The sequence below is a fragment of the Elephas maximus genome, chromosome 15 (assembly GCF_024166365.1).
Source record: "Elephas maximus indicus isolate mEleMax1 chromosome 15, mEleMax1 primary haplotype, whole genome shotgun sequence".
Classification (NCBI taxonomy): domain Eukaryota; kingdom Metazoa; phylum Chordata; class Mammalia; order Proboscidea; family Elephantidae; genus Elephas; species Elephas maximus.
The window spans coordinates 42,598,192-42,622,227 of NC_064833.1; the positions used below are offsets into that span (position 1 = coordinate 42,598,192).

A 24,036-nucleotide genomic window follows, 5' to 3' on the forward strand; every position below is an offset into this window, starting at 1 on the left:
GTTTTTGTTGCTAGTAGCAATACTGTTTAAAACTCAGACAAAATCACATGAATTGAATGCTATTACAGTCCCATTTTAAAGATGAAGAAACTGTTGCCTCTGCCTGGAATATTCTTCCACCAGTTATCTATATGGTTCATAGTTATTTACCAACGAGGATATTTTGCCCAAGACTACACATTCGTTTCAGAGCCACATTGTTAATCATTACTCCGCAATGCCTCATAGCAACAAGAAATATCAACATGGAACAAGACACAAGAATACTGGGTTGAAGAAGACAGTAGAAGAGGAATCACGCTCCCCCTTCTTCTCTCTCAACCCCCCATTCCTCAAGTCTTTAGGAGGTCACAGAATGATTTAGGGACTATAGAGAAAACAGGAATAGAGGCAGAGAAATGCTGATTTGTGAATCTTATAACATTGGTATTTTTCCATTCTGTTGGTATGGCTTGGAAAACACTTGAAAATGAGATAAAGGAAAATGCAAGCCTTTGCCAAGACTTAAAAGCCATGGAAAGTTGTTTAGTTCAGTTCAATAAGCAATGCTGACTGTTAGGTCCTGGGGAAAGAAAGATGTGTAAGATTGGTGCAATGCCTTTGAGAAGCTTACCTTCTAAAGAGGTAGATGGATGGGTAACAGATCATTTTATCACATGTGGAAAGAGCAATAATTGTAGAAGCATTGCCTTACAAGGCCCTCTCACTCTGTTCTCAATCATTCAGGTATAGCTATGAAAAAATAAGCTATTATTTATTCATGGCCCTAAGAATGATTTAGGGGTCTCTGGAAAGAATTACAAATTTATATATACCTCTTGCTCTGCAAATTTCACTTAAAGCACAATTTAAAAAAATTTAAATAAAAAAATTTACATATACCTCTTGCAAAAGAAAAAAAAGCCTATTTCTAGCTTCAAAAAATAATCTAAATCTGCTCTTTCTTCTCATTTCTTTGGCTATTGTCATGGTTAAGATTGTGTGTCAACTTGACTGGGCCATGATTCTCCGTGCTTTGGCAGTGATATAACGTTGTGATCACTTGCCTGTTGAGATTTGATATGCAATCACCCCATGATGGGATCTGCTGTGAGCAGCCAATCAGTTGAAAGGTACTTTCCTTGGGCATGTGGCCTACATCCGAATATAAGCAGGTGTTCTGGCTTTTTGCTGGCTCTGGATCCTGCAGCTACCTCCTGTTCACCTGACCTCTGATTCTTGAGACTTGAGCTAGCAGCTTACCTGTGGTCTTGCGTGCCAATCTCGGGATTCGTAGATCTTCCCAGCGTTTGGGTAACAGCCCTGTTCTCCAACCTGCTGATCTTGGGTTTGCCAGCCCCTGAGGCTATGTGACTTAGAAGCCTCTATCCTAATCCATGGACTTCGGATGTCACAGCCTCTACAACCACGTGAGCCATTTTCTTGATATAAATCTCTCTATATATATATTTATATGCTTTTGCTTCTTTAGAGAACTCAGCCTAAGACAGCTACCAATCTGCCAAAAATCTTCATCACCAATAAGCAGGACTAATTACACTTCTGCAAAGGGTCTTCCTCCTTTACTTCTACCCTATAAACTACTTTAAACATAGCTACTATTCAAGAAGGAAAAGCATTTTAGATTCGAAATCCAAAGTTCTTTATGACTATCGAAGCCCTCCTTGCCTTTTTGAATCTATTCAACTTTATTTTCCACTACTTCCACTGAAGAATCATCACTCCAGTCAATGTCCTCTCTCAAGTGAAATGCTCCCATTTGAACAATCCAAATCCTACCCATTTAAGACCTACCTCAAGTTGTACCTCCTCAGTAAAAACTTTTCCAAGTTTTCAGTAGCAATAATCTTTTTCCCTAAATTTTACTCAGTTCTATAAAGCCTACTACTTAAACATATTACTTTTCTTTCTTTAGTTAGAACCTAAAGTTCATCAGAACAGAAACCATGTCATATACTACTTTCAATTTCCCAGAGCACTTAGCACTGAGTTAAGAATACTGCAGGAACCCAGGTTTGTATTTACTGATTAATGAAGTAAAAATAAAATTTTACTTCATATCCTGGGTTGTACTGAGGCTATTTTTTTTTTTTATCATAATTCAACATTTGAAAACATACATAAATTTCTGATGGAGCAGATACCCTGAAAGACTATGTGTACCAATTTAACTCAGACCACAAGTCCTATTACTAACTACTCCTGAATATTTGATTAATGATCACAGTAAAATCTGAGAACAGATATGAAAAGTTATAGGATACCGATTTAAATAAAAAAGTGAAGGAGTAAAAACTACAGAAGTTTATGGAATATGATTTTAAGCCCCACTGTTCACTGAAAGGTCAGCAGTTGAATCCACCAGTCGCTCCATGGGAGAAAAGACCTGGAGATCTGCTCCCATAAAGATTTCAGCCTAGGAAACCCCTAAGTACAGCTCTACTCTGTCAAATAGGATCGCTATGAGTAGGAATCAACTCAATGGCATACAACAAAAAGTAAAAATAACAAGAAAGAAAAAGGTTTTATTTATTCTTGGAAAAATTATTTACCACATACCTGCTCTATGCCAGAAATAGTTGTTATATTCTGGGAATACAAAAGTGAACAAATCAGCTATGGTTCCTAACATAATTCTAGAAGGATAGACAGAAAAGTAAAAACTGAAAAATGTATTGAGGAGTGTTTGGAGGACAGAAAGGAGGTGTGAGGGAAGCAAATCCTGGGGTAGTACCCTATTTTAGAAAGACTGAATACAGAAGGTTTCTTTATTCAAAGGGTAACATTTAAACTAAGACCTGAAGGATGAAAAGCACATAGCTATGAGAAGAACAGTAGAAACGGCATATGCAAAAGATCTCAAGAAAGAAAAAGCACTGTGTGGTTGAAGAAATGAGAGAGGATCAGTGTAAGGAAAAAAGAGAAAAGATGGAATGTAGAACCTGACTGCAGCTAGATGAGCTCAAACTTTATGGGCCATGGAAAGGAGTTTGGATCTCATCTTAAGTGTGATAAGTCACTAAAGCATCTTAAGCAGAGAATAACATCACCCAACTCAGATTTTTAATAAGATGACACTTGCTGTTGTCTGGACAGTGGAGTGGGGTGACTGAGATTAGAGGATGAGATAACATGGAAACAACACCCGTGAGACTAAGATACCCTTGCATTATTCTCACAAGCAATGCTGTAGCTCTGACTAGAGTAGCAGCATACAGATAGACTGAAATAAGATATAAATTGGAGGCTGTAGAATGGCCAGGAAAGGGAGAGACTAAGGATGAAGCCTAGATTTCAGCCTTGAGAAATCTGGTGAACAGTGATAGGGAGAGAGGCCTGTAGTTGTAAAAATTTAGAAAGGGAGAGGAGACGAGACATGTTGGAGACTTAAACTGACCCTAAGATGCCTACGCAGAAATGTCTAGGCAACTGAAAATGAGACACTTAAAAAAAAAAAAAAAAGGAGGGGAGAACCTATATAAAAAAGCAGGCCAGTAAAGCTAACAAAAGAGAAGAAAGATCATCAATGTGAAATAAATGGTATTATGTAGGCATCAGTGAAAATATTGAATTTTAAGGCATTTTTCAGATGATTAAGATCTAATGAAAACAAAGAACAAATTTATATGACAAAGTTAAGGGCCAACAGACAAAATAAGTTTCACCTTGCTTAAAGATTACAGCATTCCTTTCAAAATTCAAACATCAAAAATGTGATCTTTACCATTACCACTTTAAAGAACTTTCACGTATCTTTGAACCTTATAACAACACTGTGAAGTATTGTTGGTTATACTGATTAGTCTCTTATAAATGAAGAAAATGAGGCTGTGTGAGGTTAGCTTGGCATGGTGGTAGTGACAGAATACAAACCTACGTTTTTTGTCCCTAGTCTACTACTTCTATGATCATAGCTTCCTAATTATTGATCTATATTTTACACTGATCCTTATTTTTAAAAATTTTATTTGGTAAGAAGAACTTGAAAAGGTTATGGAGAAAGACTTTTACATAATAATACTATTGCTTAAATTTCCGGAACTTAGATAATATTTAAAGCTTTAAGAAGCTTGCCATAGAAACTGCAATACTGCCTGAGACTTTTCGTCAAAATACAAACTACATTCGAAACTATCACTCTTGAAAGCCCCTTGGGAAATAATGGCTTTTGGATCCTGCAAGTCAGCGTGACATGGCATGCAAAATTGCATCTCATGCTGCGCCAACCAGGAAAATATATGTCATCGCTATGTGACATTCAGAATTTCATCTGGAAACTATAATCTTGTTCTGACTGCTAAAAAAAGGGAGAAAAAAAAGACTGCACACAAAACAATTTGGTTGAATTTTTGCTGAATTCTTGCCAGTTCATGTAAAAACTAGAGTAACACACTTATTTCCAGAGAGCTCTGTATTAGTTAATCCTCAAATGTACTTAGAACATCTCAATGTTTTCTCTCAGAGATTTCAAATTAATTGACATTATAGTTTAAATCCTATATTATAACTCAATGAATCCTCAAAAAACTAAGTTAAAAAATTAAGATTTTGCAAATGAGGACTGTATTGTTCAAAAATATATAAAACAAAATTCCTTTCCCCCAATTGAATAAATCTTAGGTTTAAAAACAAACAAACAAAGAGCCCACGGTAAAACCTGCATTCTGTCTTACGCATCTCATGCCTTTCTCTTCAAAGCGCCCACCCCTCAATTCATGTATGCAATACTTCCTAATGCTTTTTCCTTATTCCTATCAAAAGAGAAATGTGTGAACTTGATTTAGTCCAAGAGTCATATAATTAGCATTTTGTATTTTAAACCTGCTATGATTGTTAAAAAATTAAGACACAAACTGGACCAAACTGAAAAATTATCACCAAGAGCCATGTTTCTGCTACTCCCACTATTTTTGGTACCAAAACTCACGCTACTGAACACAGGGTGGGTACATGGCCCAACCTGGGCTAAACTGGACCTAACCTTTCAGGGCAAGGTGAGTCAGTATCCAAGATGTGGGCATATGATCTAAGATAGGCTGTGCAGAATCCTGCTCAGGGATGTTTTAAACAGAAACTAGACAAAACCTCTTTCTCTTTGATCATAGGGAGGTAAGGATACGAGATCAGAAGTACCCCAGCCATGCACACTGCCACGTCAAGAAACCTCTGTTAAGTAAGAGAAAGTCAAGACAACACGAAGAGACATAATCCTTCTGATTCTTCTGGTTGTTGAGTCTCTGGTCTAAGTCACTCCAAAGAAAAGATCCACTGTTGCATTTTTTACCATTTTGGTTACGAGAGTAAAAAATAACCCCCTTTTTTTATTTAAAATTATTAGAATACAGATGCTATCTCTTGCAGTCAGAGAATCCTTCCTAACATAAAAATGTTTATTTCTTGGTAAAGGTATTACCTGTCAATTAAGAGAAAAACCAGGCAATACATTAGTAGTTAGTTATACCTGTCCAGTCCTAGCAACATCATTACACAGGCTGCATAGTTCCCCAACGTCCTTTAAGCATATTATGGGGCTCCTCTTTTCCAGGCTTACTTCCTTAGAAAGATTCAACATCACTGACTGTCCAGCTCACCGGGCTCTCGGCAGGTCCTTCCATTACCATATTCATTGGTCATGCTCTCATTTGAGACTTTGGCTTAACCTGCAGATTCAGAGATGCCATTTATTTTTTACTCCTCTGATCTTCTGCAATTCACTCCCAAAATTTCTTGAACTACCACCACCAATATCTTTCTCAGTTTATCTTGGCTCCTTGGTACCCTCATATCTCAGCCGTATATGAAGGGTTTTGCCTAGGTAACCTCAAAATTCCAGAAAAAAAGCATCCCTATGTAGCAGTGTCATCTAACCTACAGTAGAAAAACCAGAAGACAATCCATGGGGCTATTGGGGGAAACATGAGAACATCTATTCGTGACTCCTTTTACCTAAAAATGAGAAAGACAAAGTTTATAATATTCAGTAAATGTGCTAACACGGGGATACTTCCCTATGTTACAAGGCCATGGATAACAGTAGGCTAAGCATGGGCATTCAACAGGAAGATATTGACAGGGGCCCTTCTGTCCTTCGTTTGCATTCAATCAGTTGTAGCATATTACATTTTACATATGCACAGTTAGGCAAATTTACAAATTTTATTTTTAACTAAATTAATCCTGTGATTAAAGATAATATTAACATATTTAAAAAAATACAATACCTTCCCATTAAGTTGGAAAAGTAGGTTTTTGAGAGAAGGAAGTAGAAAATTTACTCTCCTAATGTGAGCAAAAATTTCTGCAAAATTTGAATGGGACTGAAAAATAAGTATTCTGAAGGCAGTCAATGATGCTCTTTTCCCTTCTGGTCCAGAGCTATGTATCTCAGTGAGGTAGCTTTTCAGTTATGACAGCCATTAAAACCAACTATTGAAATAAACTGAATTAAGGACTCTCTACATTATTCAAACAAAATGTTAAAAACAATATTTTCAATAAAATGAAACAGTAATTTTACTCTCATTGGAATATTATTTCTGTATTACTAAAATATTATTGAGGTAAAACAAAAGTAGACATTAATTAAATTTACTGTAATATATGCTTTATATTATTAAATTAGTATATATAATTAATGCATAAATCAATAAATGATATACTGTGGATGCTGGCTCAGAAGATTTTATTGATAGGAATACACTAAGGAAAAAGACTACTACTCTAATGCTACCCTAAGACTACTACTCTAAAGCTTAAGCATTTGCACACAGTTTGTGTTCCCTGTACTTGCTTTTCATTCATTTTCCCTCAGAATTTAGTAACACTTTTTACAAAATGAGAGGCTGAACAGTATTAAAGGATAGTGAGAAATAGTTTGGACTTTTGGGGGTAGGTTTTTTTTCTTTTTGTATTTTTCCTCCTTTTTTTGTATTGTTTTGACCCAGGCTGTGGCCAGCATGTTTAAAAGGGTAAGGAGTGAGGTAGTGCCCACAGTAATCAACATAAGAGAAGTCCCAAAAAATGAAGAATTAGAAAAGCAGTTTCTCAACATAAATTCATCTTCTAAAACTTCCCTCTAACAAAACTTAGTGGGGTTTATATTCTATTTTCAAAGTAAAAATGCAAAAATCTTGAACTCACTAAAAATAACCATACACAAATAAATCTTCTGTTTTAACTGCCCTTGATAAATATAAAACAAGCCAGGGAGATAAAACAGGAATTTTTTTTTAATTAAATATAAAATAATTACTAGTTCTGACTGTACAGAATAAAGGTTTCAAAAAGAAAGAACATTATGTGCATGCTATAAAAAGTACAGTACATTTAAAAATAAAAATTAATGAGCCCAGTTTGATTAACAAACTGAAAACATTCTTGGGATTAATCAACAAATTATACCGACAAGACACTGCATGATACACTTAGAGATGCAAGGAAAAAAAGTGTAAGTTACATCCTTTGGTGAGCTGACAATTTACTGCAAGAATCCTCATATGAACACTAGTGATACAAGAAATTCAGTATGAGCACTGCAACTGATATAAAAAAAAAAATGCTATATACCATCAATGATCAAGGGATGTTTCATGTTCATAATAATCATTTCTAGCAGGTGGTATCCTTCACATACATGAAACAACAACAAAGAAAAGGAACATGGTAAGAAGGCTGCAACTAACTGGACTGTTGTTGTTAGGTGCCGTTGAGTCGGTTCTGACTCATAGTGACCCTATGCACAACAGAACGAAACACGGCCCGGTCCTGCGCCATCCTTACAATCATTGTTCTGCTTGAGCTCACTGTTGCAGCCACTGTGTCAATTCACCTCGGTGAGGGTCTGTGGCTGATACATTAAATGACCATCTGGTACCTCGTGAAATCCTTTAAGCAATAAGCTAAGAAATGTGTAATTAATTATTATTCTGATCGCCCAGAATAATCTAGAAAAAACTGATACAGTATTTTAATTTTAAACTCTCTGAGTGCTAATACATTTTCCCTAAATTTTTTGTTTAGAAATAAAAATAACTTTTCTTGTACGATGGAAAAGGGAAAAAAGCTACTTAATAAACCTATATTCTCAATAAATAAGTTCATTTAATCTTCTAAATGATATATCCAAGTTGCTTTATTTTAGATGTATACCATTTTATTTTAAATAGTTTTCTATCCCAACAGGGTAAAATATTTTTCAAACCACATTTTATCCCTGAGAGAATAAAATCATTTGTGTATTATGCACTCATGTCTACCTTCATGGTTTAATATTTTCCAATAAAATTAAATATCTAACTAATCATGAAGGGATGGAATTTTAAGCTAAACTACATGATTAAAGTGAGCAACTTCTAATATACATGAATCCAGAAAAACTAGTATTTCTCATACATTAATACAAATTTCACAATGTAATTAGGAACATACCTGCTCAATATTCAATCAAAATAAGGATGACTTGAGCATTATCAGATGAATAGCTCTGTTGGTGTGACCCATTTTATTTATAATCCATGGTTTTAAAAATCAGAAATTCAAAATCTATCAGCGTCTTCAGGAGCAATTATTAACTAGCAAAAATCGGAAACTCCCTCACTTAAAGACACCGTATGAGTTATACTGCCTGTGGCTAGAATAATTTTTTTTTTTTTAACTCATAGGAATTTCAAACTTTGAATAACATATTAAACCAATGTGGGGGGAAGAGAAAGAAAAAAGTAATTTCATGTTCTGTTACAAGGAACATATTTCCCAATATCTGAAAATTATGGGGTTTGCCTTGAGGAAATGGCACACTTCCTGATCTCTTACATTCTCTAAAACAGTACAAGGAACACGATACTTACCCTGCATAAATACTTGTGGACAGAAAAAGAACTCTAAATTGACCTTTAATGGTATATACTGTTAATCCCGTCTCAAAGGAAGAGGTAATCTGTGCATCATATCCTACATCCTGCTTCATTCTGGGATCTCCCTGTATAAATTATCCCCAATCTTTGCTGTATCTCCAATTTTGCCTTCTCTTTACTTCTCTATTAAAAAAAAAAAAAAATACCCAATGCCATCAAGTTGATTCCAACTCATAGTGACCCTATAGGATAGAGCAGAGCTGCCCCATAGGGTTTCCAAAAAGTGGCTGGTGGATTCGAAATGCCAACTTTTTGGTTACAAGCTGAGTTCTTAACCTCTGCGCCACCAGGAGTCCATAGCTACAGACATATCCAAGTGTGTTTACAACTGAATTTCTTGATAGAGTGTCTCTACTTCCTCAATTCCCATTCATTCCCTAACAACTGCTCTAGCCAATTGACCTTATACTGACTGACTGTTTTTTAGGCTCATTGTTCTTGATGAAACTACAGCATACTGTCCAGTTATCATCCCTCTTCTTGAAAACTTTTTCAATGGCTCTTCTATGTATATGTTGATTTGTTGCCCACTCCTCTGAATGGTGCCTCTCAATCTCCATTGGCTCCTTCTCCTTAATCTTTAATGAAAAAGTTCCTCGGAATTTAATTTTGATACCTCTTCTCAATTTGCTGTATATGGTCTTCCTGAGAGGTCCCATTTACTCTAACGTTTGAACTATAACCTATATGCTGATGACTCCTCAAACTATATTGCTATCCTGAAGAATCTAAGTCACATGTCAGATACAAAACCACTTTTTATTAGCTCTGTCCTTTGATATCCCTAACTAAAAGGAATACCTATTTTTTATTTTTCCCAAAAGTCAGCTGTGACAGTTTTTCACAGTTATAAAAAACATTTCACTTCAAGCTTTTATGGCAGAGACTGCTAAATGGCCTCTAATGTCCACTCTCCCCCCTTTTTTTTTTAGTTAATAGAATCCACACATTTAATCAGGGACATGGTCTTAAAAAAGAGATGACATTTCTGAGATGCCTTTGCCACCAGATACAGTCAAGCATATAAAAATGGGGTGTACAACTTCTGAGAAGTTTTTCCCTTCTCTCCTTTCCACTAGCTGAAATGTAGACTTGATAAACTGCTGAAGCTATCATAAGCCATCAGATAAGCTTGGGAATGGACACTATCCCGAGTGGAACAAGAAAGTTCCAGATTTCTTAGAGGGCCATAATAGCTTTGGGGTGCTTACCCAAACTTCGACATGAGAGAAAAAATTCTACCTGGCTTAAATCACTGTTATTTGGTATTTTCTGATATTTTCAGCCAAATATAACTTATTCCTAAGTAATATAGCTATATTATTAAATTCTTAATTTAAAAATACTCTATTTTAAAATGAAGTCACAAAATATAGTATGACTAGAAATACTCTACCTAATAATCCAAGTTCATTCTCAAAAGATTCTGAAAAAAGTCGGAAACTTTTTCATGATCTGTAATATAAACAATAATCTTTGAAGTCTTCAGAATTTTTCATATTTAATTCTTTATGAAGTAGGCATAAGATTTTCCATATGCCTGACAAAATCTTGAATCATATTTTTATTGTTCGTAGATGCAACAACAACTCTGGAATATATTTAAGGTCTTATCAGGTAAGAGAAAACATAAAAGTAGTATTTCACTTTGGAATGTCAGCCAGGATCTCAACTGTGCATTATTAATAAGGGGTGACACCCAATATGAGAGAGGCAGAACCTTCCATGCTCAGCACAGAGGTTAGGTGTTTCCCAGTAGAATACATCCTGATAACACTGATGCAAAATTCTTTACTAGCTTAGTCCTCTGGGAGTGGACTGCAAGTTTAGACTACTTCCTTTATAACCCTGGTAAAATAAGACACTGTGAAGTTGCCTGGTTATATATTAAGTATTAGAGAGGAAATTGTAGGTGAAGGAATTTGTGTAGACCGAATTTTCAGTGTTGGATCTACCATTAAGGAAAGAAAAAATGAAACTAACATTCAAGGAGTGATTATAATACTCTGGCATTTATATTAAAAAAAATAAAAAGTATCATTAAATATCTTTGTAACATTGGATAAGTTACTTGATTCAATTTCCTCAATTATGAAGTGAGGGAGTTTGATTAGATAGTTCATTCCTAAACACATACAAATTCAAGTGATTTATCCAGGAATACACATACGTCTCTCACTCACCTGCTTCACCTATATGCTCAAATGTCACCTTTCGGTGAGACCTATCCTAATTTCAAAAAATTGCAACCTATCCTAATTTTAAAAAATTGCAACCTGTCCCTATCCCCTCCAGATTCCAGTTACCCTACTGTTTTGCCAAACCAGTTATCACCCCCAAACATACCACACAATTTATTATGGTTATATCATTTGTCTATCCTCTTCCTCCTCCAAACAAGGAAAGGATTTTTGTCAATTTTGTTTCCTGATATATCGCAAATGCTCAGAATGCTGTCTGAAACACAGTAAATGCTCATTAAATATTTCTTGAAAGAATGAGTGAATTAAATTCTTCCCACTTTGGTTTGATCTAGTAATTTTTAAACACCAGAATTTTACAATAAACTGTCCTACTTCATGTAATGTGACCTAACATTCCTTCTATGAAAATACAAGCACTAAAATAATAGCTGATAGCCAATTTGTTATTAAGCAAAGATCGTAAGTCACTTAAATGACAGTCTTGAAAAAAAGAATTTAAAACTGTTTAAAACCAATAACCTCAAAAAGCATTATCGTTGTTTGACATCTACTATTTCCTCTCTTATACCTAATATATAACTAGCTTTCTCTGTTACTAGTCTTTCTCTCTTTTTCCCTTTTTTATTTGGTAAGAATGAATGCATTCCAAAATTTACTATTTGACCTCTGCTGTTCACTCTACATTTTTCCCCTTATAGAGCTCATCAGTTCCAATACATCACTTATCACTTTTGTACAGATGACTCCAAATCTACACTTCTTCTGACCTCGCACCATAAATTCCCCCAGTTTACTAAAGAGTGCAATTTGAATGCCCTATCACTACTTCAAAACTAACATCACAAAAATTTAACTTATCTTTCCCCACACAAACATCTTCTGTCAGTACATCATTCAAACTCAAATCCTAAAGTTACTTTAATCTCTGTATTATGGTCCCCAGAAGTCCACATATCTTTTCTATTCTTTATATGTAGTAAAGTTTTTTTTAGTTTTTCCTTTTCTTTATTCGTAGATAAGGTTCCAGTTCATTCTCTTATTGTCTCCTGCTGTTATTAATGGCATAATAATCCAAAACTGGCCTCCTTCCCTTTATTGATAAAATCAGTTTCTGTTTTTTCTGCTTCTTATCTCCATGCCATAATATTGTGGGCTTCACCAAGATTAAAGGAAAAAAAAAAAAAAATCCAAACATAACCACCTAGGATTCAGGCTATAAAAATAGTGGCAACTTTAAAAAAAAAAATTTATACTATTCCAAGCCTACATATAAGAAAAAGAGTACAATGAAAAATCATACATCTATCATGTCTGAAAAAAAGAACACCCAAATTCATGGCTGTTGAGTCGAGTTCGACTCACAGTGGCCCTGCAGGACGGAGTAGAACTGCCCCACGCCGCTTCCAAAGAGCAGCTGGTTGATTTAAACTCTCAACCTTTTGTTTAGCCACTGAGCTCTTAACTGCTGCACCACCAGGGCTCCATAAGCCAGCACAGAGATATCCACTCTCAGCCATGCCCAGAAGAGCCTCAGCCAACCCACAGACCCAAGAGTAGGAAGTAAATGCTAGCTGTTATAAACCACTGGATTTGGGAGTGATTTGTTATACAAAACTATTACCTCCCAATTTGTTTTTATTTAGTTCTATTATTAAAGAATAGCACATATACAAGAAAATGTATAAAACATAAATTACTGAATTGCCAAAAAGCGATTATCTATACACACACTACACATGAGAAGAAATAGAACAATCACCATACCAGAAACCACCTTGGTCATACTCCTAAACGTTACCCCTTCTCTTCTAACCAAAAGTAATCACTATTTGGACGTCTAACATTACTTACTTTAGCTTCTTTTTGTATTTTTATATAAATAGAAGCAAACAACGTGTATGTCTTTTGGATGAGGTTTCTTTCGCAAAACATTATTGAATTTAATTTTCATTGTTGTGGAAGACCACATTCTATGAATATACTTCAATTTTTCTAACTATTATACTGTTGGTGGACATTGGTTTGCCAACATTACACTTAGTTTTTTGTTATTACAAACAATGCTGACTTGAACATACATATACACAAATCTTAGTGCACAATTACAATGAATTTAATAGTTTTTAAGAGGTAGTACCAATTTACCTTCCCATCAAAGGTATGTAGGTAATTTTAGTTGTTCCATATCCTTGTCAAGCAATACTATTTATTTTAACCACCATTGGAAATGTGTAATTATATTTCATTGTGGTTTTGTTTTCCACTTCCTTGATTACCAGTAACACTCTCCTAATTCTGATCAATTGGATATTCGCTTTTATGAAGTGACCATTTAAGTCTCCTGCTCATTTCTGTATTGGGTTGTCTCTCTTATTGTTTTATAGGTGTCATGGATTGAATTGTGTTCCCAAAAAGCGTGTCAACTTGGTTACGCCATGATTCCCAGTATTGTGTGACTGTCCACCATTTTGTCATCTTAGGTGATTTTCATGTGTTGGAAATCCTACCTCTATGATGCTAATGAGGCAGGATTAAAGGCAGTTATGTTAATGAGGCAGGACTCAATCTACAAGATTAAGTTGTGTCTTAAATCAATCTCTTTTGAGACATAAAAGAGGAGAGCAAGCTGAGAGACATGGGAGCTTCATACAACCAAGAAAGCAGAGTCAGGAGCTCACATCCTTTGGACCAAGGGTCCTTGTGTTGAGAAGTTCCTGGAGCAGGAGAAGATTGATGACAAGGAGTCCTCCAGAGCTCATAGAGAGAGAAAGCCTTCCCCTAGAGCTGGCACCCTAAATTCAGACTTCTAGTCTCCTAGCTGTGAGAGTAAATTTCACTTTGTTAAAGCCATCCACTTACAGTATTTCTGTTAAAGCAGCACTAGATAACTAAGACAGTAGGATTCTTCATCTACGTTGCATATGAAAGCTTCATAGGTTATGCATTTACAAGTGTTTTCACTGACTCTGATGCTTTTTCCTTCCATTCTTTAACTGGCTTCTTTGAATGAGTAGACGTTAATTTTAATATAGTCAAATATTATCGATTTCTTTAATAGTTTTTTGTGTCCTTTTAAGAATCTTCGTTGTTGTTAGGTGCCGTCGAATCGGTTCCGCCTCACAGCGACCCTATGCACAACAGAACGAAACACTGCCTGGTCCTGCGCCATCCTCACAATCGTTGCTATGCTTGAGCTCATTGTTGCAGCCACTGGGTCAATCCACCTCGTTGAGAGTCTTCCTCCTTTCCGCTGACCCTATACTCTGTCAAGTATGATGTCCTTCTCCAGGGACTGATTCCTCCTGACAACATGTCCAAAGTATGTAAGACGCAGTCTCACCATCCTGGCTTCTAAGGAGCATTCTGGTTGTACTTCTTCTGAGACAGATTTGTTCGTTTTTTTGGCAGTCCATTCAATATTCTTCGCCAACACCACAATTCAAAGGCATCAACTCTTCTTCGGTCTTCCTTATTCATTGTCCAGCTTTCACATGCATATGATGTGATTGAAAATACCATGGCTTGGGTCAGGCGCACCTTAGTCTTCAGGGTGACATCTTTGCTCTTCAACACTTTGAAGAGGTCCTTTGCAGCAGATTTGCCCAATGCAATGCGTCTTTTGATTGCAGTTCTTAGGACACAAATATCTTTTTCTTCATTATTTTCTAAAAGATTATTTAGCCTTTTTACTTTTAGATCTATAATATTCCTAGATGTTTGTGTTTAGTTGGAAGTATAGGGGTCATGGTTCTTTTTTTGTTTCTATTTTATCCAACTAAATTTATACCATTCATGAAAACACTACTACTCTGTGCCATAAATCAAGTGTCCACATATACCTAGATCTCTACTGTGTTCTCTATCCTGTTCCACTAGACTATTTGTCCATCCTTGCACAAACACCATAGCGTCTTGATAACAGAAGTTTTATAATGAATCTTGGTATCTAGTAGTATCCCCCCCGCCACCCGCCCCATGGCTGTGAAGTCGATTCTGATTCATAGCTACCCTACAGGACAGAGTAGAACTGCCCCACAGAGTTTCCTAGGAAAGCCCGGTGGATTTGAACTGTTGACCCTTTGGTTAGCAGCCCTAGCACTTAGCTACTACACCACCAGGGTTTCTATCTGGTAGTATAAGTCCTCCAAATTTGTTCTTAAAAATGATCTTGATTATTCTGGCTCTTTCCACTTTCACGTAAATTTTAGAATCATTGTATGTTCCATAAAAAAAAAAAAAAACTGTTACGATTTAACTACCATTGCTTTAAATTTACAGATCAAATTTGAGAGAATCTGAACTTCTATTCCATGAATATGTTAAATCTTTTCACTTAATAACTTTCCCCCCTGCATCAAGGTGTTACGCGTATTTTGTTAAATTTACTGCCAGGTGGAAACCCTGGTGGCATAGTAGTTAAGTGCTACAGCTGCTAACCAAAAAAGGTCAGCAGTTGAATCCACCAGGCCCTTCTTGGGAATTCTACGGGGCAGTTCTACTCTGTCCTATAGGGTCACTATGAGTCAGAATTGACTCGATGGCAATGGGTAATGGGATTGCCAGGCAATGGATTGCCAGGCAATGGATTGCCAGGCAATGGATAATTCTAAATCATCATGAATTATATATATATATTTTTTTAAGTAGTTTGTTACTAGCATACAGAACAATTATTTGTGTATATTTATCTAGTATAAAGGAGTACTGGGGCACAATGGCTAAGTGCTGGGCTGCCAGCTAAATGATCAGTAGTAGTTTGAACTCGCCAGCCACTCTGCAGGAGAAAGATGTGGCAGTCTGCTTCCATAAAGATTTACACCTTTGGAAACCCTGTTGGGCAGTTCTACTTTGTCCTATATGGTTTCTATGAGTCGGAAACAACTCAACGGCAAGGGGTTATCTAGTGTACAAACAATGCTGGTAAACATACTAACAGAAATTAAATAACTTACTGATAAATTCTTTAGTATTTTCTATACATACATTCATGTTGTCTATTTAAGTTCTAATCCTTACTTCTTTTACTTAGGTTTCAAGAGTTATTGTACCAGCTAGGAGCTCTAGTTCAACACTTAATATTAAATAAAAAGGATTTGATTACCTTGTGTCAGAGAAAGCTTTAACATTTCACCTCTAAGTATGGCATATACTGTAAGTTTTATAGTCTTTATCACGTTAAGGAAAAGGCCCTCCTATTCCTAGGTTGCTAAGAGTTTCTTTGTTTTATTTTTTAATCATGTAAAAATTTTATAATTTGCCAAATTCTATTTCTGTATCTAATAAGACAATCATATCTTTTCTTTCGTTAACGATACTATGCTAAATCAAACTGTTTTTTGAATATCAATCTTGAATTCCTGGAAAATTCATAAACTAGTTATAATTTATTATCCCTTGGATAACAGGGTTTGGGTTGATAGTATTTCGTTTAATATTTTTGCATCTATGTTCATGTCTGCTAAGATGCAGGAAACTGCAATATGGAAGAAGTCAGGGTATGTGAATCTGCACTCTGAAATCAAACTTTTTAGAATGGATCTTGAAATCACTCATTCATTAAATATTTATTGGGTCACATACGATATACCCAATATGGTGGTAGGTGCAAGGGACATTGAGATAATATTAATATGAAGTGAACAGACATGCAAATAAACAAGTTTATGCGATATAAACAAAAAAAACCCATTGTCGTCGGGTTGACTTCGACTCATATAGGGGCAATAAAAGTAGAGGCAGAAAAATTAAGTGGAGTTTTCCCCCCTTTCTTTCATCACTTTAAAGATGTTGTTCCACTGCCACCTGGCTTACTTAGCTTCTGTTGAGAAGTTTGTGGTCTTCATTTCTCTATACAAAAAGTGGCTTTTGCCTGTGGCTGCTTTTAATACATTCTCTTTATTCACTTGTTTCCAGCAATTTTATGATAATATATTTTAATGTAATTATCTTTGTGATAATCCAAATGGGGTTTGAGCTTTTTGGCTCTGTGGGTTTCTAAGTTTTCATAAAATATGAAAACTTTTTAGCCATCATTTCTTCAAACATTTTTTTCTGTATCCTACCCACTGAATAATTTTTTATTTCAAGTACCTTCTAATATCATTCCACAGTTCACTAAGGCTTTGTAAAATTTTTCTCTTCTAAGCTTCATTTTGGCGAGTTTCTATGGCTATGTCCTCAAGTTTATTTATCTTTTCTTAAAAAGAAAAAAAAAAATTTTTTTCCTACAGTATCTAAATTACTACTAATTCCACTCAGTGACTGTACGTTTCAAATATTGTAATTTTTATCTCTATAGCTAAATTTAGTTCTTTTTTATATCTTCCATTTCTCTCAATGTGCTCATGTTTCCTTAAATACCTGAATATAGTTACAATACCTGTATAGGTATTATACCTTAATTCAATGTACCTGCTAATTCTATCATCTGTATTACTTCTTGGTCTATTCTTATTAGCTAATATTCTTCCTGGTTATGGGTCATAGTTTCCTGTTCTTTGCATCTTTAGCAGTTTCTGACTGAATGCTTGGCATTGTGATTTTAAGTTGTTGCATGTCTGGATTCTGTTATGTCATTTCAAATAGTGTTGAACTTCATTTTTCCAGGGGTTATTTGCTGTTCTGTTTCCTTCAGAGGCTTGTTTTTAAGCTTTGTTAAGGTTTGTCTAGAGTAGCCTTTACACAATGGATAGTTTGGCCCACGACTAAGGCACAGGCTTGGGGGTCTCTACTGAACGTCCCAAATGATCATAACTCTAGACAGTAGGAAACTGAATGCCTTCCAGCCTGGTTTGAGCCCTGAGAAACATTCAGACTACAGCTCCTCAGTCATTCTTTGCCCAACCTGTGGAGTTTCAGCCTATGCACGCATGTCTTACTATTCACAGCAAATACTCAAGGAGAACTCTATTGCAGCCTTCTCTCTGGAACCTTCTCCCACAATTTTCAACTATCTCTGCCTCCCTAAACTCTGATCTCTGTCTCCAAAATTCAACAAGACTGCTGGGCTCACTTTAGGATCTCCCTCCTTGCTCTGTGGTCCAGAACGTGTCTCCAGCGGAATGCCAGGGTAATCCTGGGACCCACCTCATTTGTTTTCCTTTTATGCAGGATCATAGTCTGGTACTGCTATTGTCCAAAATCTAGAAATTTTTTTTGCTTCATATAATTTATCCAGTTTTTTTAGTTGTTTATGGAAAGAATACAAACCTAGTCTCTATTACCTCAATCATGGTCAGAAGCTAAAGTTTCATGTTTTCAGCTCATGACATTATCTACTAAATTTACATAATTAATTACAGCATCTTTATGTATTATTATCTTTGGTAATGTTCAAGGAGTTTAATTCCAAAGCCTTCTACTGGGGTACTGAGTTTCTGTTACTTGCAGTGGAATAATTTGAAATGAATGATGGTTGCACCATATGATGAATGTAACCAATGTCACTGAATCATGCAAAAAATGCTGAATTAGCAAATGTTTTGTTAATGTTTTCTAATATACATATATATTTTTTTTTAATACAATGAAACTTTTTTTTTAGAAGTTTTCTATTGTTTAGCTCTGTACTTAAAGTGCTTTAGGCTTCAGAAGTAAGGTATAAACACATAAGATAAAAATGGCCTACATACAAAGCTCAGTTGGATTCCTCTACACCAACAAAGAGAACACCCAAGGGGAAATCACCAAATCAGTATCATTTACAATAGCCCCCTAGCAGATAAAATACTTAGGAATAAATCTTCAAAGAGATGTAAAAGACCTATACAAAGAAAACTACAAGACACTACCACGAGAAACCAAAAGATACCTACATAAGTGGAAAAACATACCTTGCTCATAGATAAGAAGGCTCAACATTGTGAAAATGTATATTCTATCCAATGTGATCTATAGATACAACGCAATCCTGATCTAAATTCCAATGGCATTTTTTTAATGAGATGGGGAAAGAAATCACCAAAATCATATGGAAAGGGAAGAGGCCTCAGATAAGTAAAGCATAACTGAAAAAGAAGAACAAACTGGGAGGCCTCACACTACCGGATTTTAGAATCTATTATACCGCCACGGTAGTCAAAACCACCTGGTACTGGTACAATGAAAGATAAATAGACCAATGGAACAGAATTGAGAATCCAGACATAAATTCGTCCATCTATGAGCAGCTGATATTTGACAAAGGCCCAAAGTCAGCTGATTGGGGAAAAGACAGTCTCTGGAACAAATGGTGCTGGCATAACTGGATATCCATCTGCAAAAAAATGAAACAAGACCCAAACCGCACACCATGCACAAACTTCCTCAAAATGGATCAAAGATCTAAATATAAAATCTGAAGTGATTAAGATCATGGAAGAAAAAATAGGGACAATGCTACGAGTCCTAATACATGGCATAAACAGTATACAAAACATTACTAACAATACACAAATACCAGAAGAGAAACTAGGTAACTGGGAACTCCTAAAAATCACTTATGCTCATCCATAGACTTCACCAAAGCAGTAAAAACACAACCTACAGACTGGGAAAAAATTTTTGGCTATGACAAATCCAATCACCATCTATCTTAAAATCTACACGATACAGTAAAACCTCAACAACAAAAAGACGAATAATTTAAAAACGGGCAAAGGATATGAACAGGCACTTCACTGAAGAACACATTCAGGCGGCTAACAGACAAATGAGGAAATGCTCACGATCATTAGCCATTAGAGAAATACCAATCAAAACTACAATGACATGCCATCTCACCCCAACGAGGCTGGCATTAATCCAAAACACACAAAATAATAAATGTTAGAGAGGTTGTGGAGAGACCGGAACATTTATACACTGCTGGTGGGAATGTAAAATGGTACAACCCTTATGGACATTGATTTGGTGCTTCCTTAAAAAGCAAGAAATAGAACTACCATATTATCTAGCACACCCACTCCCTGGAATATATCCTAGAGAAGAGCCCTCAAACAAATAGGTATATGCACACCCACGTTCACTACAGCACTGTTTACAATAGCAAAAAGATGGAAACAACCAAGGTGCCCATCAATGGACGAACTGTTAAACAAATTATGGTATATTTGCATAATGGAATATTACACAACAATGAATCCATGAAACATCTCATATCATGGAGGAATCTGGAAGGCATTATGCTGAGGGAAATTAGTCACAAAAGGACAAATATTATATGAGACCACTATTATAAGGACTCAAGAAAAGGTTTAAACACAGAAGAAAACATTCTTTGATGGGAGAGGGGTATTTACTAAGTAGACAGTAGACAAGATTTTAGGTGAAGGGAAGGACAACACACAACACAGCAGATGTCAGCACAGCCGGACTAAACCAAAAGCTAAGTTTCCTGAACACAAGCAAACACTTTGAGGAACAGGGTAGCAGGGATGGGGGTCTGGAGACCATGATTTCAGGGGACATCTAGGTCAACTGGCACAACAAAGTTTGTTAAGAAAACATCCTGCATCCCACTTTGGTGGGTGGCGTCTAGGGTCTTAAAAGATAACGAGGGGCCACTGAAGATGCATCAATTGGTCTCAACACACCTGGAGCAAAGGAGAATGAAGAACGCCAAAGACACAATGAAAACATGAGCCCAAGAGGCATGAAGGGTCACATAAACCAGAGACCCCATCACCCTGAGACCAGAAGAACTAGGTTGTGCTGACTACCATCAATGACTGCCCTGACAAGCAACAAAATAGAATCCCTGATGGAACAGGAGAAAAGTGGGAATGCAGACTTCAAATTCTAGTAAAAAGACTATATTTAATGGTCTGACTGAGACTGGAGGGACCCCAGAGGTCACTGCCACCCGACTCTGTTAGCCCAAAACTAAAACCATTCCCAAAGCCAACTCTTCGGACAAAGGTTAGACTCGACGATAAGACATAAAATGATACTGGTGAGGGGTGCGCTTCTTGACTTAAGCAGACATATGAGACTATATGGGCAGCTCCTGTCTGGAGGCAAGATGAGAAGGCAGAGGGGACTGGAGCTGGTTGAATGACACAGGACATTCAGGCTGGGGGGAAGGAGTGTGCTGTCACATTGTGGGGAGGGCAACTAGGATCACATAAGAATGTGCATATAAGTTTTTGGAGGAGAAACTGACTGAATTGTAAACTTTCACTTAAAGCAAAATAAAAATGGCTTGTATTTTTTAAAGAGAGAACATTTACAGAGTATCCTTGTTTTAACGTTTTCATCTCCATTATAGACATTTGGCTAAGGAGTTCCAAATTACGTTCATAACATTTCCAAAACATAGGGTGAACAGATGTCATAGATTTTAGGAGTTTCCTTATTTCGAAAGGAATACAGACTCTGTAAGAGATTATTTACAATTTTGTGATAATGTATTAGCTTCATGTGGAGCACGATTTTATCCTAGCTTGGACTGCCCTACGTGCCTGTATCACTGAAACAGTGCTGCTCTGCTGTCAACACTTTCTCAGCCACCAAGGAAATGTTCCCCACTGCAGCCAGCTACCTAATATTGGTTAATTGAGATTGCAAGAGGAAGATGTCTGATTCTTGTTGAATAATTAAAAAGCAAAATCAAGCCCAGTGCGGTATAAGCAGGCCTTGAACTTCATGTACCAAAAATACTATGTAACTTGTTGGGATTCAACTTAAAAACACTGGATCACAGATTGAGAATACTAAAAAATTATTTTACCCAAGACTTCTGCCATAAAATTATCATTTTTCTACTCTAAGATGCAGTTAAAAGATGTTCAGAAAAACAATGGAGAAAGTCAGCAAAACCAAAATTTGGTTCTTTGAAAGGATGAATGAAATTGACAAACCTTCAGCTTGACTAACAAGGAAAAAAAAACGAGGACAACAATGATAGCAATAATATCCTCCTTTTAATGGGATAATATTACTACTGACACTACAGAAAAATAAAGGATTACAAAACAACACTATGGACAATTGTATGTCAATAAATTTGATGACCTAGATGAAACAGACAAATTTCTAAAAGCACACAAACTACCTAAATTAAAGAAGAAACAGAAAATCTCAACATACGTATAACAAGGGAAAAGATTGAATTTGTAGTCAAAAATCTCCCAACAAAGAAAAGTCCAGGACTAGGTGGCTTCATTGGTAAATTATACTAAAATTTTAAAGAATAATTAACACCAATCTTTCTCAAACTCTTCCAAAAAATATAAGAGAAGGGAACACTTCCTAACTCATTCTACAAGGTCAGCATAATTCTGATACTAAAGCCAGATAAAGACATCACAAGAAAACCACAGAACAATATCCGTTATGAATACAGATGAAAAAATCCCCAACAAAATAGTAGCAAATCTAATCCAACAGCGTATTAAAAGGATTATACACCTGAGCAAGCGGGATTTACTGTAGGGATGAAAGAGTAGTTCAATTTAAGAATACCAACAGATGGAATACACTACCTTAATAGAACAAAGGAAAAGAAACACATGATCATCTCAGCTGATGCAGAAAGAATATTTGACAATATCCAAAACCACTTCATAATAACCAAAAAAAAAAAAACCCACTCCCGTCAAGCCGATTGACTCATAGTGACCCTACAGGACAAAGCAGAACTGCCCTATAGGGTTTCTAAGAAATGGCCAGTAGATTCAAACTGCTGACCTTTTGGTTAGCAGCTGAGCTCTTAACCACTGTACCACCAGGGTTCCTTTCATAATAAAGGCACTCAGTAAACTAGGAAAAGGGAAATTCCTCAACATGATAAATGACATTTATGAAAAACCCACAGCTAAGATCAAACTCAGTGATGAAAGGCTAAAAGCAAAAAAATAAAAAAGATGTTCAAAATAATATAAATATTTTACCACATTCAATACATCTTAAGATACAATATAATAGTAATTTAAACAGCGATAATTACATTTAGATGCAGGTATAAATTAAATGTATAAATTCAAAGGATTCAAATAAAAAATTAAAAATTAAACAGAAACTTTCGAAACTTAATTCTAAGGTTAAAAAGTGTAGCACAGAGCACTCTTAAGAAGGGAAAGCACACTACCATCAAGTTCCTCTAAGAAGTACAAATTGTGGGCATCTAGGAGGGAAGATATAGCATTCATAAAGAATAAATAGTATTCCCAAAGCTTTTTACCTTCTATAAATGCTAGCAGTCCCAAACAGGGTAAGCACAGGCATTAATTTGATAACTGTTAACAGCTTAAGCAAGAAGTATAGTTAAATATACTATAAAGTTAGTAAGAGTACATTTGGTAAAATACTGATGATACCCTTATCTGTAACAACTATATGCATAAAATAGGGAATGTAATTTGAGGTTTCTAAAGATCTAGTGACACTAAAGGCAGATGAGGCTATTTTCCTCAACTCCTAAGCAAAGAACCACAGTTCACATGTATAACTAGAAATTAAGAACAATTTGCTGTTTGCATATGTTTTCATATAAAGAAAGTAATGATTTATGAAGGAAAATCAAGTACTTTCAGCTTCTAGTATTTATTTTCCTCACTATAAAATTAGTATCAATTTTTATTAAAAAACATAAAAATCATTATAATGAAAGTGAAATAGTTGTCAGATAATAACTTATTGTTTTGGCTTACAAATTTACATATAAAAATTCTGATGTACATACAGATACATTTCCATATCTATGATCATACTTTCTATATAATTCCATATCATGTATTTTCATTTAAATCATAAGCATTTTCTCTCAATAATATTCATTTAAAATTATTTTAAATCAATTATCAGATGTCATTTAAAGAATGGACTAAAAGCAAGGAAGTCTGAATATGTGGCTTATTAATGCATATAAAGTTGAACTTTTACCGATTGAGATTTTAGTGAACATTTATTTTATTAAAAGGTGATATTTATAAATCTTTATG

At 35.6% G+C, this 24,036-nt stretch overlaps 1 protein-coding gene across 16 annotated transcripts in view; it reads right to left on the minus strand.

Annotated features, from left to right (window-relative positions):
• VPS13B (vacuolar protein sorting 13 homolog B) overlaps positions 1-24,036 on the minus strand; it is a 915,182-nt gene that overhangs the window by 472,927 nt on the left and 418,219 nt on the right. The window contains exon 22 of one of the 16 annotated variants that reach the window (XM_049854605.1): positions 4,569-5,660. The exons of the other annotated variants lie outside the window; for them this stretch is intronic. Coding sequence (XP_049710562.1) covers positions 5,656-5,660 — 5 coding nt within the window. The 3' untranslated portion in view covers positions 4,569-5,655. Of the gene's footprint in view, positions 1-4,568; positions 5,661-24,036 lie in introns of those variants that run through there. 16 annotated transcript variants of the gene reach the window in all.